Below are 18,447 nucleotides of genomic sequence, written 5' to 3'. Positions count from 1 at the left end.
CTCAATAATAACTTCTTACCTTTCAGCACTTTCAACATAAAAGACACCTTATTTGATATTAATAATAATGATAATGATAATAATAATAATAATAATGGCATGTATTAAGCGCTTACTGTGTGCAAAGCACTGTTCTAAGTGCTGGGGGGGATACAAGGTGATCAAGTTGATCCACCTGGGGCTCACAGTCTTAATCCCCATTTTACAGATGAGGTAACTGAGGCTCAGAGAAGTTAAGTGACTTGCCCAAGGTCACACAGCAGGCATATGGCGCAGCCGGGATTCGAACCCATTCATTCAATCATATTTATTGAGCGCTTACGGTGTGCAGAGCACTGTACTAAGTGCTTAGCACTGTACTAAGCGCTTGACTTCTGACTTTTAGCCTGTGGTTACCTAAAGCAATTGTCATTTCTTGTTTCTATTACATGCTGACATAACCTCAAACTCCTGTAATACGGGGAGGAACGTGATATCAATCAATCAATCAATCAATCGTATTTATTGAGCACTTACTGTGTGCAGAACACTGTACTAAGCGCTTAGCACTGTACTAAGCAAGTGACTTCTGACGGTTAGCCTGTGGTTACCTAAAGCAATTGTCATTTCTTTATATGTTGCCAATTTGTACTTCCCAAGCGCTTAGTACAGTGCTCTGCACATAGTAAGTGCTCAATAAATACGATTGATGATGATGATGATTTCTTGTTTCTATTACATGCTGACATAACCTCAAACTCCTGTAATACGGGAATGTGAGATCAATCAATCAATCAATCGTATTTATTGAGCGCTTACTGTGTGCAGAGCACTGTACTAAGCATGTGACTTCTGACGGTTAGCCTGTGGTTACCTAAAGCAATTGTCATTTATTGTTTCTAGTACATGCTGACATAACCTCAAACTCCTGTAATACGGGGAGGAATGTGAGATCGATCAATCAATCAATCAATCGTATTTATTGAGCGCTTACTGTGTGCAGAGCACTGTACTAAGCGCTTGGGAAGTACAAGTCGGTAACACATAGGGACAGTCCCTACCCAACAGCGGGCTCACAGTCTAGAAAGGGGAGAAGGGGGAGATCATCATCATCATCATCAATCGTATTTATTGAGCGCTTACTGTGTGCAGAGCACTGTACTAAGCGCTTGGGAAGTACAAGTCGGCAACACATAGAGACGGTCCCTACCCAACAGCAGGCTCACAGTCTAGAAGTCTATCTTCTCTACGCTGTCTATCATCTCTACGCTGATGACACCCATATCTCCATCTCTGCCCCTGCTCTCTCCCCGTCCCTCCGGGCTCGCATCTCCTCCTGCCTTCAGGACATCTCCATCTGGATGTCCGCCCGCCACCTAAAGCTCATGTCGAAGACTGAGCTCCTTGTCTTCCCTCCCAAACCCTGCCCTCTCCCTGACTTTCCCATCTCTGTTGACGGCACTACCATCCTTCCCGTCTCACAGGCCCTCAACCTTGGTGTCATCCTCGACTCCGCTCTCTCCTTCACCCCTCACATCCAAGCCGTCACCAAAACCTGCCGGTCTCAGCTCCGCAACATTGCCAAGATCCGCCCTTTCCTCTCCATCCAAACCGCTCCCCTGCTCATTCAAGCTCTCATCCTATCGCGTCTGGACTACTGCACCAGCCTTCTCTCCGATCTCCCATCCTCGTGTCTCTCTCCACTTCAATCCATACTTCATGCTGCTGCCCGGATTATCTTTGTCCAGAAACGCTCTGGGCATATCACTCCCCTCCTCAAAAACCTCCAATGGCTACTGATCAATCTGCGCATCGGGCAGAAACTCCTCCCCCTGGGCTTCCAGGCTGTCCATCCCCTGGCCCCCTCCTCCCTCCCCTCCCTTCTCTCCTTCCCCAGCCCAGCCCGCACCCTCCACTCCTCCGCCGCTAATCTCCTCACCGTTAGGCCTCGTTCTCGCCCGTCCCGCCGTCGACCCCCGGCCCCCGTCCTCCCCCGGGCCCGGAATGCCCCCAATCCCTCTGCCCCTCCGCCAAGCTCGCTCTCTTCCTCCCTTCAAGGCCCTGCTGAGAGCTCACCTCCTCCAGGAGGCCTTCCCACACTGAGCCCCTTCTTTCCTCTCCCCCTCGTCCCCCTCTCCATCCCCCCGTCTTACCTCCTTCCCTTCCCCACAGCACCTGTATATATGGATATATGGTTGTACATATTTATTACTCTATTTATTTATTTATTTATTTTACTTGTACATTTCTATCCTATTTATTTTATTTTGTTGGTATGTTTGGTTCTGTTCTCTGTCTCCCCCTTTTAGACTGTGAGCCCCCTGTTGGGTAGGGACTGTCTCTATGTGTTGCCAATTTGTACTTCCCAAGCGCTTAGTACAGTGCTCTGCACATAGTAAGCGCTCAATAAATATGATTGATTGATTGATTGATTGACAGAAGGGGGAGAGGGGGGAGATGAGGTTGCCTAGAAGCTGAACAAAGAGAGTGAGAAAAGGAAGGAAAAAAGAAGAAAAAAACCTGAAGGCGGAAGGTAGAGGAAACAAATAATTAAGTTATAAGATCTCTGGGCCTACAATAGCTTTCTTCTTTGACGGTTCGGTAAAGTGGTAGCTATTGTACTCACTATTGCGACTGGTCCAAACCATGACAAAGCGGAAATATACCCCCATAAAATGTGACCCTTCAGAATGAAAATATAGTTATTCACCCCCAAATTTCTAATAATTTAATACTAGTAAAATATTGACACACATTGTACCTGTTCGGTTGCACTGATATATTCTACTACCGAGCTTGCTGTCTTTTTGGCGGGTTTTCACGTTCCTCATTCCTCCAGGTCACATCTCTCAGAGAGATACTTATCCAAATCCTCAGATTCACTGTCACTATCCCTCTTAAGATATGTTTGTACATATTTGTTACTCTATTTATTTTACTTGTACATATCTATTCTATTTATTTTATTTTGTTAGTGTGTTTGGTTTTGTTCTCTGTCTCCCCCTTTTAGACTGTGAGCCCACTGTTGGGTAGGGACTGTCGATATATGTTGCCAATTTGTACTTCCCAAGCGCTGAGTACAGTGCTCTGCACATAGTAAGTGCTCAACAAATACAATTGATTGATTGATTGATTGATTGAGACTTTGCATTTTCCTCCTTCTGACAAAGCTCTGGCCCTGCCCCTTCCCCACCTGTCCCCACCTTCCCCCTGCGGTTCTAGACCCTTTCCACAATCGTAGTCGCTTAATAATGATAATAATAATAATGGTATTTGTTAAGTGCTTACTATGTGCCAAGCACTGTTCTAAGCGCTGTGTGGGGGGATACAAGCTTCCAGAAGTGGGATTTGCCTCGGCAAAGTCCCCTTTAATGATGGTATTTGTTAAGTGCTTACTCCGTGCCAAGAACTGTTCTAAGCCCTAGAGTAGATGTAAGGTAATCAGGTTGTCCCACGTGGGGCTCACGGTCTTAATCCCCACTTTACAGATGAGGGAACTGAGGCACAGAGAAGGCAAGTGACCTGCCCACAGTCACACAGCTGACAAGCGGCAGAGCTGAGGTTATACCCCATGACCTCCGACTCCCAAGCCCTTAATACCGTTAAGTCCAGGAATTCATCAATCGTATTTATTGAGCGCTTACTATGTGCAGAGCACTGTACTAAGCGCTTGGGAAGTACAAATTGGCAACATATAGAGACGGTCCCTACCCAACAGTGGGCTCACAGTCTAAAATTCATTTGGAAAGATGAGCAAAGCGGAGGGTGGAGTGAAAGGGAGTTTGGAGGGTTCAGTAATAATAATAATAATAATAAAGGAATTCATTTGGAAAGATGAGCAAAGCGGACGGTGGAGTGAAAGGGAGTTTGGAGGGTTCAGTAATAATAATAATAATGATAATAATGACGGTATTTGTTAAGTGCTTACTATGTGCAAAGCACTGTTCTAAAAGCTGGGGGAATAAAAGGTGATCAGGTTGTCCCACGTGGGGCTCACGGTCTTAATCTCCATTTTACAGATGAGGGAACTGAGGCCCAGAGAAACAACTTGCCCAAAGTCACACAGCTAACAACTGGTGGAGCCGGGATTTGAACCCATGACCTCTGACTCCAAAGCCTGGGCTCCTTCCACTGAGCCACGCTGTTTCTCTATGAATTTCCACTGTGTGCAGAGCACTGTTGAGAGTCCTTAGGGGCATAAAATAAATGTAGAAGGCTGGGTCCTGCCCTAAGAGCTTACAGTCAAATAGGGAAAGGCAGTGTGGGCCAGTGGAAAGAGCACGGGCCTGGGAATCAGAGGTTGTGGGTTCTAATCCCGGCTCTATCACTTTGGCAAATCATATTTATTCTATTTATTTTATTTTGTTAGTACGTTTTGTTTTGTTACTCCATTTTATTTGTACATATTTATTCTATTTTATTTTGTTAATACGTTTTGTTTTGTTACTGTATTTTATTTGTGCACATTTATTCTATTTATTTTATCTTGTTAATATGTTTTGTTTTGTTACTCTCTTTATTTTATTTGAGCATATCTATTCTATTTATTTTATTTTGTTAATACGCTTTGTTTTGTTCTCTGTCTCCCCCTTCTAGACTGTGAGCCCGCTGATGGGTAGGGACCGTCTCTAGATGTTGCCAAACTTGTACTTCCCAAGCGCTTAGTACAGTGCTCTGCGCACGGTAAGCGCTCAATAAATACGACTGAATGAATTTCTCTGTGCCTCAGTTCCCTCATTTGTAAAATGGAGATGAAGGCTGTGAACCCCCAGGGGACCATGACTGGGTCCATCATCACCAATCGTATTTATTGAGCGCTTACTATGTGCAGAGCACTGTACTAAGCGCTTGGGAAGTACAAATTGGCAACACATAGAGACAGTCCCTACCCAACAGTGGGCTCACAGTCTATGACAAATAGAAAGCGTTTAACAAACACCTTTAAAAGAATGGGACCAAAAATACTTAGGTGAAGGAATGAGCAGAATAAATCCTTCAGGGACAAGGGTGTCTGATGGGATGAAATGATTAGGGAAGGGGGAATAACTTCTGGGAGAGGAGTTTTTAGGAGGACTTTAAAGGTGGGGATGGACCTGGAATGATGGTTACGGGAGGAGGGAAGAAAGGAGTTCCCTGCGGGAGGAAAGGCATTGTGCTTCGGGGAGGAGAGTTGAGAGTGGGATAAATTCAGGAGGTTAGCTAGGGAGGAGTGAAGAACGCAAAATAAGATCATCATCATCATCATCAATCGTATTTATTGAGCGCTTACGGTGTGCAGAGCACTGTACTAAGCGCTTGGGAAGTCCAAGTTGGCAACACATAGAGACAGTCCCTACCCACCAGTGGGCTCACAGTCTAAAAGATGACAAGGCTGCCGTCCACTCTGTCTCTGAATAATATTCCGCACGCCCTTGAGGCTAGGAATAGTGTCCACTAACTCTACTGTATTGTATTCTCCCAAGTACCCAGCAAGAACTCAATAATACATCCTATTTACTGAGCACTTACGGTGCGCAGAGCGCTGTATTAAGCTCTTGGGAGAGTACAAAATAATGGTTGGTAGACCTCTCCCCCTCGTCCCCCTCTCCATCCCCCCCTTCTTACCTCCTTCCCTTCCCCACAGCACCTGTATATATGGATATATGTTTGTACAGATTTATTACTCTATTTATTTATTTTACTTGTACATATCTATTCTATTTATTTTATTTTGTTAGTATGCTTGGTTTTGTTCTCTGTCTTCCCCTTTTAGACTGTGAGCCCCCTGTTGGGTAGGGACTGTCTCTAGATGTTGCCAATTTGTACTTCCCGAGCGCTTAGTACAGTGCTCTGCACATAGTAAGCACTCAATAAATACGACTGATGATGACCATTCCCTATCCACAATGAGTTTACAGTCCAGAGGGGAACAATACCACTGATGGTTCAATTAAGTGCTTACTATGTGTCAGACACATATGGCCTGGTGGCGAGAGCACGGGCTTAGGAACCGGAAGGACCGGCTCCTACGCTTGTCTGCTGTGTGACCTCGCGCAAGTCGCTTCACTTCTCTGGGCCTCAGTTCCCTCATCGGTAAAATGGGGATTAAGACGGGGCCCCATGTGGGACAGGGACTGTGTCCAAACTAATTTGGATCTCATCCAGTGCCTAGTACTTAGAAAATACCATAAAAAAAACACACGCAGACATCGCTGCTTCTTTCCCCACATATTTTCCCAACTGTCACCTCAGCTCTTCTGAATTCCCAACCACCTGGGCCACTCCTGTCCCCCATATATCGACGGGATACACTTAAAGGCTCTATTGGGTTAAGCACTTAATTCATCCACATATTGGGTAGGGACTGTCTCTATATGTTGCCAATTTGTACTTCCCAAGCGCTTGGTACAGTGCTCTGCACATAGTAAGCGCTCAATAAATACGATTGATGATGATGATGCTGTTCTGTTCTCTGTCTCTCCCTTTTAGACTGTGAGCCCACTGTTGGGTAGGGACTGTCTCTAGATGTTGCCAATTTGTACTTCCCAAGCGCTTGGTACAGTGCTCTGCACATAGTAAGCGCTCAATAAATATGATTGATGATGATGATGCTGTTCTGTTCTCTGTCTCCCCCTTTTAGACTGTGAGCCCACTGTTGGGTAGGGACTGTCTCTAGATGTTGCCAATTTGTACTTCCCAAGCGCTTAGTACAGTGCTCTGCACATAGTAAGCGCTCAATAAATACGATTGATGATGATGATGATGATGATATCAATCTTTCCATTCCCTTCTTCCTCCTTTTGGCCGCTCAAATACGATTGAATGAATGAATGCTATCCCTTGGTCGACTGTAAGCTCCCTGAGGGGAGGGAGTGTGCCTTCCAAACCTCCCAGGACTTACGAGGAATGCACCAAATCCTACTGGTTGAGTTGACCCAAAGGCGAGAATACGATTGATGATGATGATGATGAGAATGAAAAGGTAAGGAAGTTGAGAGGCTTGGATCCGACGTCGGGAATTTGTTGGATGTGCAAAGAGACGAGGAGTCACTGGAAGTGTTTGAGGCGGAGGTGATGCGGTAAGAGGCGTTTAGGAAAGATGATCCAGGCAGTGGGGGGGACGACAACAGATGGGAGAGGGGAGAAGCTGGGAGCAGGGAGATGGGAGAAGCCGGGAGCAGGGAGATGGGAGAAGCCGGGAGCAGGGAGATGGGAGAGGAGGTTGATACAGTCATCCAGCTGGGAGGTGACAAAGACTTAAGACCAGGGTGGTGGCCGTAGAGGGTGGAGAGGGAAGAGCGAATCCGGGAAATATCGGGGAGAAAAAAAAACCAAGCGGTTTAAGAGACGGACTGCACCTGGGCGTGTCGAAGATGAACTCAAGGTTGTGAGGTGGAGGGACGGGCGGGAAGGCGACTCTGTCAACCAGGATGGGAGAAGTAAAAGGAGAAAGTAGCTCAGGACAGCAGAGGCGGCTACTTGAAATTCCTGAAATAACAACCTCAATCAATCAGTGATATTTTCTGAGCATTTACTAGGTTCAGAGCCCTGTACCAAGCACTCGGGAGAGTGCAAAAAACAGAATTAGCAGACACTCTCCCTGACCTTAAGGAGTTAACAGTCTTGAGGTGGAGACAGGCATCAATATAAATAAATCATGTATGCTACATAATTTAAAGATCGGTACATAAATGCCGAAGGATTGAGAGCGGGGCAAATATCAAATTCATTCATTCATTCAATCAATGAATCAATCAATCAATAAATATTTATTTTATTTTGTTAGTATGTTTGGTCTTGTTCTCTGTCTCCCCCTTTTAGACTGTGAGCCCACTGCTGGGTAGGGACTGTCTCTATAGGTTGCCAGCTTGTACTTCCCAAGCGCTTAGTACAGTGCTCTGCACACAGTAAGCGCTCAATAAATACGATTGATGATGATGATTCAATCGTATTTATTGAGCGCTTACCGGACTAAGCGCTTGGGAAGTACAAGTTGGCAACCTATAGAGACGGTCCCTACCCGACAACGGGTAGGGGAAGCAGCGTGGCTCAGTGGAAAGAGCCCGGGCTTTGGAGTCAGAGGTCATGGGTTCAAATTCCGGCTCCGCCACTTGTCAGCTGTGTGACTTTGGGCAAGTCACTTCACTTCTCTGGGCCTCAGTTACCTCATCTGTCAAATGGGGATTAAAACTGTAAGCCCCCCGTGGGACAACCTGATCACCTTGTAACCTCCCCAGTGCTTAGAACAGTGCTGTGCACATAGTAAGCGCTTAACAAATACCATCATTATTATTAACGGGCTCACAGTCTAGAAGGGGGGGACAGACAACAAAACGAACCATGTGGACAGGTGTCAAGTCATCAGAATAGAAATAATGCTAGATGCACATCACTAGAGAAGCAGCGTGGCTCAGTGGAAAGAGCACGGGCTCGGGAGTCAGGGGTCACGGGTTCGAATACCGGCTTGTCAGCTGTGTGACTTTGGGCAAGTCACTTCACTTCTCCGGGCCTCAGTTACCTCACCTGTAAAATGGGGGTGAAGACTGTGAGCCCCACGCGGAACAACCTGATTACCTTGTATCCCCCCCCAGCGCTTAGAACGGTGCTTGGCACATAGTAAGCGCTAAACAAATGCCACCATTATTATTATTATTATCCCCATTTTACAGATGAGGTCACTGAGGCCCAGAGAAGTGCAGTGACTTGGGACCATGCACCCCAGCTGTGTGTGTGTATACGTTTCCCACAGCACCTGTATATATGTGTATATGTTTGTACATATTTATTACTGTATTTATTTTACTTGTACATATCTATTCTATTTATTTTATTTCGTTAGTATGTTTGATTTTGTTCTCTGTCTCCCCCCTTTTAGGCTGTGAGCCCACTGTTGGGTAGAGACTGTCTCTATATGTTGCCAACTTGGACTTCCCAAGCGCTTAGTCCAGTGCTCTGCACACAGTAAGCGCTCAATAAATACGATTGATTGATCATTAACAAAATAAATAATAATAATAACAATGATGGCATTTGTTAAGTGCTTACTATGTGCAAAGCACTGTTCTAAGCGCTGGGGGGGGGATACAATGTGATCAAGTTGCCCCACGTGGGGCTCACAGTCTTAATCCCCATTTTTACAGATGCGGTCACTGAGGCTCTGAGAAGTTAAGTGACTTGCCCAAGGTCACACAGCAGACTTGTGGTGGAGCCGGGATTCAAACCCCTGACCTCTGACTCCAAAGCCCGGGCTCTTTCCACTGAGCCACGCTGCTTCTCTATAAATAAATGCCCAAAGGGCAGGATCCCAGTGCCTAGACGCAGAAGGGAGAGCGAGCTGGGGAAATGAGGGGTTCAGTTGGGGAAGGCCTCACGACCTGAAAATGCGCTTTTGTGTTTCTGGTGCTAAAAGTAGTTTAAAAACCTTGCTACGATTGGGAGTGAGCACTCCCCAACCAGTCCTTTACACCGTAAGCTCACTGTAGGCAAAGAATGCTTATATTGTACGCTCCCGAGCTTTTAGTATAGTACTCTGCACACAGTAAGTGCTCAACAGAGAAGCAGCGTGGCTCAGTGGAAAGACCCCAGGTTTGGGAGTCCGAGGTCGTGGGTTCTAATCCCGGCTCTGCCCCTTAACAGCTGGGTGACTTTGGGCAAAGTCACTTCACTTCCCTGTGACCTCATCTGGAAAATGGGGATTGGGACTGCGAGCCCCACGCGGGACACTCTGATTACCTTGTATCTCCCCCAGCGCTTAGAACAGTGCACATAGTAAGCGCTTAACAAATACCACCGTTATTATTATTACTAAATAGGATTGAGTGATATAGAATAAATATGTTTAGGTGCTGAGAAGCAGTGGGCCTAGTGACTAGAGCCCAGGCCCGGGAGTAAAAAGCAACTGGGTTCTAGTTCCGGCTTTGGTAAATCAATCAATCAATCGTATTTACTGAGCGCTTACTGTGTGCAGAGCACTGTACTGAGCGCTTGGGAAGTACAAGTTGGCAACACATAGAGACAGTCCCTACCCAACAGTGGGCTCACAGTCTAGAAGGGACTCCACAGCCCCTCCGAGGTAATGAAAGCGGAGAAGCGGCCCCCTTTGCGGTATATATGTTTGTACGTATTTATTACTCTATTTATTTTATTGGTACATATTTATTCTATTTATTTTAGTTTGTTAATATGTTCGGTTTGTTCTCCGTCTCCCTCTTCTAGACTGTGATCCCGCTGTTGGGTAGGGACCGTCTCTAGATGTTGCCGACTTGTCCTTCCCAAGCGCTTAGTCCAGTGCTCTGCCCATAGTAAGCGCTCAATAAATACGACTGAATGAACGAGGGTCTGCAGACCCCGGAGGGGCGGGCCGAGAGAGGGTCTCTTACCCGTTCCCCCAGCCACATCGAGCAGCCGGGTCCCCGGATGAGGCCTCATCTGCCGCAGCAGCTGGTCCTTCCAGAGGCGGTGGATTCCCAGACTCATCGAGTCGTTCATCACGTCGTACTTCTCGGCCACGCTCTCGAACACCTGGTAAACTGAGGACCGGGCGCCAAACCCCCAAGCTGGTCACGGCCGTGATCATCATCATCATCATCAATCGTATTTATTGAGCGCTTACTGTGTGCAGAGCACTGTACTAAGCGCTTGGGAAGTACAAGTTGGCAACATATAGAGACAGTCCCTACCCAACAGTGGGCTCACAGTCTAAAAAGTGGGCTCACAGTCTAAAAAGGTCTGTTCTGCTGATTTTTTTTTTCTATTTATGGAACTGTAAAATAGCCACAACTTCTCAAGTTACAGTACAGAAGCCAGAGCAGAGGATTACGAGACAATCAACAATCTCACATAGGGCTCACAGTCTAAGAGGAGAGAGAACAGGTATTTACTCCCTATTAGACAGCTGAGGAAACTGAGGCACAGAAAAGTTAAGTGACTTGCCTGAGCAGACAAAATGGAGTTGGAATTCAGGTCCTCTAACTCCCATGCTATTTCCTTTAGGCCAAGTAGTAGCCCGTTGCTAAGGAATATCCGAATTATTATTATTTTCAAGTGCCGTCATTTCTGATTCATAGCGACTCTATGGATCTATTTTCTCCAGAATGTTCCGTCCTCTGCCATAATCCGCGACCTTTCTAATGGTTCTTCCGTTATCGTCGTGATCTCTATCCATCAACTGCTGGTCTGCCTCTTCCACCTTTTCGCTGAACTTTTCCTAGCATTAGGGTCTTAATAATAATAATAATCATGGCATTTATTAAGCGCTTACTATGTGCAAAGCACTGAGAGCTAGGGAGGTTACGAGGTGATCAGGTTGTCCCACGGGGGGCTCCCAGTCTTCACCCCCATTTTCCAGATGAGGTCACTGAGGCCCAGAGAAGTGGAGTGACTTGCCCAAAGTGACAATTGGCAGCTGTGAGAAGCAGCCTGGCTCAGTGGAGAGAGCCCGGGCTTTGGTGTCAGAGGTCATGGGTTCAAATCCCTGCTCCGCCAACTGTCAGCTGTGTGACTTTGGGCAAGTCACTTTGCTTCTCTGGGCCTCAGTCACCTCACCTGTAAAATGGGGATTAAGACTGTGAGCCCCCCGTGGGACAACCTGATCACCTGGTAGCCTCCCCAGTGCTTAGAACAGTGCTTTGCACATAGTAAGCACTTAATAAATGCCATTATTATTAATAATATTAACACTATTAATTGTAATTAATTAATATTATCATTATTGACAGTAATTAATATCGATATATAATGTCAATAATCAATTATTTGATAACATTCATTATTATTAATTAATAATTAATTAATTAATAATGTTATTAATTGGCAGAGCCAGGATTTGAACCCATAACCTCTGACTCCAAAGCCCATGCTCTCTCCACTGAGCCATGCTGCTTCTCACAGCTGCCAATTGTCAGCTGTGTGACTTTGGGCAAGCCACCTCACTTCTCTGGGCCTCAGTTACCTCACCTGTAAAATGGGGATTAAGACTGTGAGCCCCCCCGTGGGACAACCTGATCGCCTTGTAGCCTCCCCAGTGCTTAGAACAGTGCTTTGCACATAGCAAGCACTTAATAAATGCCATTATTATTATTAATAATATCAATAGTATTAATCACAATAACTAATTAATTGTTTTAATATTCAATATTAATACTTAATAAATAATTATTTAATATTTATGTTATTGTTTAATGATTATTTTAATATCTAATATTTAATGTTGATATTCAATCTAGCATTAAGCACAATAATTAATTAATTATTAACAATGATATCGGTGGCATATAATATTATTAATTATTAATTATAGTAATATTATTGATAGTAATAATAATTAATGATAATTAATAATTAATTAATGATTGATATTGTTAATTGGCAGAGCCAGGATTTGAACCCATAACCTCTGACTCCAAAACCCGGGCTCTTTTCCACTGAGCCACGCTGCTTCTCGCTGTCTTCTCCAGAGAATCAGTCCTCCCGATTACGTGTCCAAAACATGCTCACCCAAGTCGGGTCGTCTGGCCTTCCAAAGACCACTTTGGCTTAATTTGCTCCCAGATATCCATCTGTTTGTTTTCCGGGCAGTCCGCGGCATTCACAATTAGGATTTTAAAAACCCTCTAACAATATCTAGGTTGACCTAAGTAGAGGACCTGGAATCCAACTTTTTACATCTGTTGCAAATGGCCTGGGAATCATTTCTAACTAGCTGGAAGGAGGGGCGAGCGAGGAAAGTAGAGCACCTGGGAATGACAGGGATACGCACAGAAGGCTTCCATCCTTCTCCAAATCCATCAATCATATTTATTGGGCGCTGTGTGCAGAGCACTGTACTAAGCGCTTGGGAAGTCCAAGTTGGCAACATATAGAGACGGTCCCTACCCAAAAGTGGGCTCACAGTCTAAAAGAGTGGAGGGGTGGGTGCCCCTCATTCCTTATCCTCAACTAATCTCCGCTCCACCGCTCGTCTGCCGGGTGACCTTGGACCAGTCACTTCATCCAATCGTATTCATTGAGCGCTTACTGTGCGCAGAGCACTGGACTGAGCGCTTGGAAAGCACAGTTCGGCAACAGATAAGGGACAATCCCTTCCCCAAAACGGGCTCACACTCTGAGAAGCAGCGTGGCTCAGTGGGAAGGGCCCGGGCTTGGGAGTCAGAGGTCATGGGTTCGAATCCCAGCTCCGCCATTTATCAGCTGTGGGACTTTGGGCCAGTCGCTTCACTTCTCTGTGCCGCAGTTCCCTCATCTGTAAAATGGGGATTAAGTCTGTGAGCCCCACGTGAGACCACGTGAGCGCTTAGTAAGTAAGCGCTTACTAAATGCCATCATTATTATTACTGTAACCTCCCCAGCGCTCAGAACAGTGCTTTGCATCTAGTAAGTGCTTAATAAATGCCATCATTATTATTACTGTAACTTCCGCAGCGCTTAGAACAGTGCTTTGCACCTAGTAAGCACTTACTAAATGCCATCATTATTGTAACCTCCCCAGCGCTTAGAACAGTGCTTTGTACCTAGTAAGCGCTTACTAAATGCCATTATTATTGTAACCTCCCCAGCGCTTAGAACAGTGCTTTGTACCTAGTAAGCGCTTACTAAATGCCATCATTATTATTATTGCAACTTCCCCAGCGCTTAGAACAGTGCTTTGCACCTAGTAAGTGCTTACTAAATGCCATCATTATTATTATTATTATTGCAACCTCCCCAGCGCTTAGAACAGTGCTTTGCACCTAGTAAGCACTTAATGAATGCCATCATTATTATTACTGTAACCTCCCCAGCGCTTAGAATGGCTTAGTGGAAAGAGCACGGGCTTGGGAGTCAGAGGTAGTGAGTTCTAATCCCACCTCGCCACTTATCAGCTGTGTGACCTTGGGCAAGTCACTTAACTTCTCTGTGCTTCAGTTTCCTCATCTGTAAAATGGGGATGAAGACTGTGAGCCCCATGTGGGACAACCTGATTACCATGTATCCCCCCCAGTGCTTGGAACAGTGCTTGGCACATAGTAAGCGCTTAATAAATGCCATCATTATTGTTATTATTACTGTAACTTCCCCAGCGCTTAGAACAGTGCTTTCCACCTAGTAAGCACTTAATAAATGCCATCATTATTATTATTGTAACCTCCCCAGCACTTAGAACAGTGCTTTGCACCTAGTAAGCGCTTACTAAAAGCCATCATTATTATTATTATCGTAACCTCCCCAGTGCTTAGAACAGTGCTTTACACATAGTAAGCGCTTGCGTGGCTCAGTGGAAAGCGCACGGGCTTGGGAGTCAGAGGTTATGGGTTCGAATCCATGCTCCGCCACATGCCTGCTGTGTGGCCTTGGGAAAGTCACTTAACTTCTCTGAGCCTCAGTTACCTCACCTGTAAAATGGAGATTAAGACTGTGAGCCCCACGTGGGACAACCTGATCACCTTGTACCCCCCCATCAGCGCTTAGAACAGTGCTTTGCATTTAGTAAGTGCTTAACAAATGCCATCATTATTATTATTATTTTTATTATTATTATTAGCAGTATGGCTCAGTGGAAAAGAGTATGGGCTTTGGGTCATGGGTTCAAATCCCGGCTCTGTCAAGTCTCAGATGTGTGACTTTGGGCAAGTCACTTCACTTCTCTGGGCCTCAGTGATCTCATCTGGAAAATGGGGATGAAGACTGGGACAACCTGATCACCCTGTAACCTCCTCAGAGCTTAGAACAGTGATTTGCGCACACTAAGTGCTTAATAAATGCCACCATCATCAAATCATTTAACTTCTCTGAGCCTCAGTTAGCTCATCTGTAAAATGGGGATGAAGACTGTGTGCCCTCTGTGGGACAACCTGATCACCTTGTACCCACCTCTGCGCTCAGAATAGTGCTCTGCACATAGTAAGCGCTTAATAAATGGGGTGAGCCCTCCGTGGGACAACCTGATCACCTTGTAACCTCCTCAGCACTTAGAATAGTGATTTGCACATACCAAGTGCTTAATAAATGCCATCATCATCATCAAATCATTTAACTTCTCTGAGCCTCAGTTAGCTCATCTGTAAAATGGGGATGAAGACTGTGTGCCCTCCGTGGGACAACCTGATCACCTTGTACCCACCTCTGCGCTCAGAATAGTGCTCTGCACATAGTAAGCGCTTAATAAATGGGGTGAGCCCTCCGTGGGACAACCTGATCACCTTGTAACCTCCTCAGCGCTTAGAATAGTGATTTGCACATACCAAGTGCTTAATAAATGCCATCATCATCATCAAATCATTTAACTTCTCTGAGCCTCAGTTAGCTCATCTGTAAAATGGGGATGAAGACTGTGTGCCCTCCGTGGGACAACCTGATCACCTTGTACCCACCTCTGCGCTCAGAATAGTGCTTTGCACATAGTAAGCGCTTAATAAATGGGGTGAGCCCTCCGTGGGACAACCTGATCACCTTGTAACCTCCTCAGCTCTTAGAATAGTGATTTGCACATACCAAGTGCTTAATAAATGCCATCATCATCATCAAATCATTTAACTTCTCTGAGCCTCAGTTAGCTCATCTGTAAAATGGGGATGAAGACTGTGTGCCCTCCGTGGGACAACCTGATCACCTTGTACCCACCTCTGCGCTCAGAATAGTGCTTTGCACATAGTAAGCGCTTAATAAATGGGGTGAGCCCTCCGTGGGACAACCTGATCACCTTGTAACCTCCTCAGCTCTTAGAATAGTGATTTGCACATACCAAGTGCTTAATAAATGCCATCATCATCATCAAATCATTTAACTTCTCTGAGCCTCAGTTAGCTCATCTGTAAAATGGGGATGAAGACTGTGTGCCCTCCGTGGGACAACCTGATCACCTTGTACCCACCTCTGCGCTCAGAATAGTGCTTTGCACATAGTAAGCGCTTAATAAATGGGGTGAGCCCTCCGTGGGACAACCTGATCACACTGTAACCTCCTCAGCTCTTAGAATAGTGATTTGCACATACCAAGTGCTTAATAAATGCCATCATCATCATCAAATCATTTAACTTCTCTGAGCCTCAGTTAGCTCATCTGTAAAATGGGGATGAAGACTGTGTGCCCTCCGTGGGACAACCTGATCACCTTGTACCCACCTCTGCGCTCAGAATAGTGCTTTGCACATAGTAAGCGCTTAATAAATGGGGTGAGCCCTCCGTGGGACAACCTGATCACACTGTAACCTCCTCAGCGCTTAGAACAGTGATTTGTGCATAGTAAGTGCTTAATAAATGCCATCATCATCAAGTCACAACTTCCCTGAGCCTCAGTTAGCTCATCTATAAAATGGGGGTGAAGACTGTGGGCCCCCCGTGGGGCAACCTGATCACCTTGTAACCTCCCCAGCCCTTAGAACAGTGATTTGCGCATAGTAAGTGCTTAATAAATGCCATCATCATCATCAAATCACTTAACTTCTCTGAGCCTCAGTTACCTCACCTGTAAAATGGGGATGAAGACGGTGAGCCCCCGTGGGACAACCTGATCACCTCGTACCCTCCTCAGCGCTTAGAATAGTGCTTTGCACATAGTAAGCGCTTAATAAATGCTGTCATCACCAAATCACTTAATCAATCAGTCAATCAATCGTATTTATTGAGCGCTTACTGTGTGCTGAGCACTGTACTAAGCGCTTGGGAAGTCCAAGTTGGCAACATATAGAGACAGTCCCTACCCAACAGTGGGCTCACAGTCTGTACACAGTAAGCGCTCACTAAATACGACTGATTGATTGATTGTACTAAGCGCTTGGGAAGTGCAAGTTGGCAACATAGAGAAGCAGTGTGGCTCAGTGGAAAAGAGCACGGGCTTTGGAGTCAGAGGTCATGGGTTCAAATCCCGCCTCCGCCACTTGCCAGCTGTGTGACTTTGGGCAAGTCACTTCACTTCTCTGGGCCTCAGTTCCCTCATCTGTAAAATGGGGATTAAGACTGTGAGCCCCTCGCGGGACAACCTGATCACCTTGTAACCTCCCCAGCGCTTAGAACAGTGCTTGGCACATAGTAAGTACTTAATAAATGCCATTATTATATAGAGACAGTCCCTACCCAACAGTGGGCTCACAGTCTGTACACAGTAAGCGCTCACTAAATACGATTGATTGATTGATTGATTAGACTAAGCGCTTGGGAAGTACAAGTTGGCAACTCCTCTGAGCCTCAGTTGGCTCATCTGTCAAATGGGGATGAAGACTGTGATCCCCACGTGGGACAACCCGATCACCTGGTAACCTCCCCAGCGCTTAGAACAGCGCTTGGCACATAGTAAGGAGGCCTTCCCAGACTGAGCCCCATCTTTCCTCTCCCCCTCGTCCTCCTCTCCATCCCCCCATCTTACCTCCTTCCCTTCCCCACAGCACCTGTATATATGGATATATGGTTGTACATATTTATTACTCTATTTATTTATTTATTTTACTTGTACATTTCTATCCTATTTATTTTATTTTGTTGGTATGTTTGGTTCTGTTCTCTGTCTCCCCCTTTTAGACTGTGAGCCCACTGTTGGGTAGGGACTGTCTCTATGTGTTGCCAATTTGTACTTCCCAAGCGCTTAGTACAGTGCTCTGCACATAGTAAGCGCTCAATAAATACGATTGATTGATTGATAGCAAGCGCTTAATAAATACCATTATTATTATTATTAGTATAATAAATAGGATGGATGGACTGAATGGGGTGGGCAGGCCCGGCCCTTCCCGTGATGCCCCGCGCCCCTGTCCCCTTCACCTTTGCCCCCTTTCTCCGCCTCGGGGACCGTCTGGAACCCGAAATGCGTGTCCGCCTGCCGCTTCTCTGTGGAGAGAAGCCGTCCTGAGGCCGAGGCCCGTTCCCCTACGAGGGCCTGAGGCCATAGGCCGAGGCGAGAGCCTCCCCTCAGGAGGCCCATTGCCCATCCTTTCCCCTGGGCCGCCATCTTGACGGCCCCAAGGCCCACGGCAGGGCGGTGCGAGGACCAGGCGGGAGGGGGGCGGTCACGTGGCGGCGGCTCAGCCAATCAGGAGCCACCATCCCCGCGGGGGCGCGGCGGGCGGCGGTCACGTGGCGGAGGCTCAGCCAATCAGGAGCCACCTTCCCTGAGGCGGCTCGGCGAGAAATTCAGCGGGCCGGGGGGATGACGAGGCCGGTTGGGGGAGGGGTGGGCTTGTGCTGCTTCCAGGGTTTTCTTCCTCCATTTTTGAGAGAGCTTTTAATAATAGTAATAATAATAATAATAATAATAATAATAATGGCATTTATTAAGCGCTTACTATGGCACTGTTCTAAACGCTGGGTACTGTTCTAATAATAGGAATCATAGTAATCCATCCCCCCCATCTTACCTCCTTCCCTTCCCCACAGCACCTGTATATATGTTTGTACATATTTATTACTCTATTTATTTATTTCTTTTACTTGTACATATCTATTCTATTTATTTTATTAGTATGGTTTTGTTCTCTGTCTCCCCCTTTTAGACTGTGAGCCCACTGTTGGGTAGGGACTGTCT

General features: G+C 46.0%; 1 protein-coding gene across 2 annotated transcripts in view; it reads right to left on the bottom strand.

The window, feature by feature from the left end:
• The window catches only part of COQ5 (coenzyme Q5, methyltransferase), a 34,508-nt gene extending 16,623 nt beyond the window's left edge, over positions 1-17,885 (bottom strand). Inside the window, exons 1-2 of one of the 2 annotated variants that reach the window (XM_038763083.1) lie at positions 17,688-17,885; positions 10,338-10,487 (exon numbers count right to left, since the gene is read on the bottom strand). In XM_038763083.1, the coding sequence (XP_038619011.1) occupies positions 10,338-10,487; positions 17,688-17,874 (337 nt within the window). In that variant the 5' untranslated portion in view covers positions 17,875-17,885. The remainder of the gene's footprint in view (positions 1-10,337; positions 10,488-17,687) is intronic. The other variant, XM_038763084.1, reaches the window with a different exon arrangement.
• Positions 17,886-18,447: the final 562 nt, after the last annotated feature.

This window comes from Tachyglossus aculeatus, chromosome 21, assembly GCF_015852505.1.
Source record: "Tachyglossus aculeatus isolate mTacAcu1 chromosome 21, mTacAcu1.pri, whole genome shotgun sequence".
Lineage (NCBI taxonomy): Eukaryota > Metazoa > Chordata > Mammalia > Monotremata > Tachyglossidae > Tachyglossus > Tachyglossus aculeatus.
This window is presented reverse-complemented; position numbering and strand designations above follow the sequence as displayed.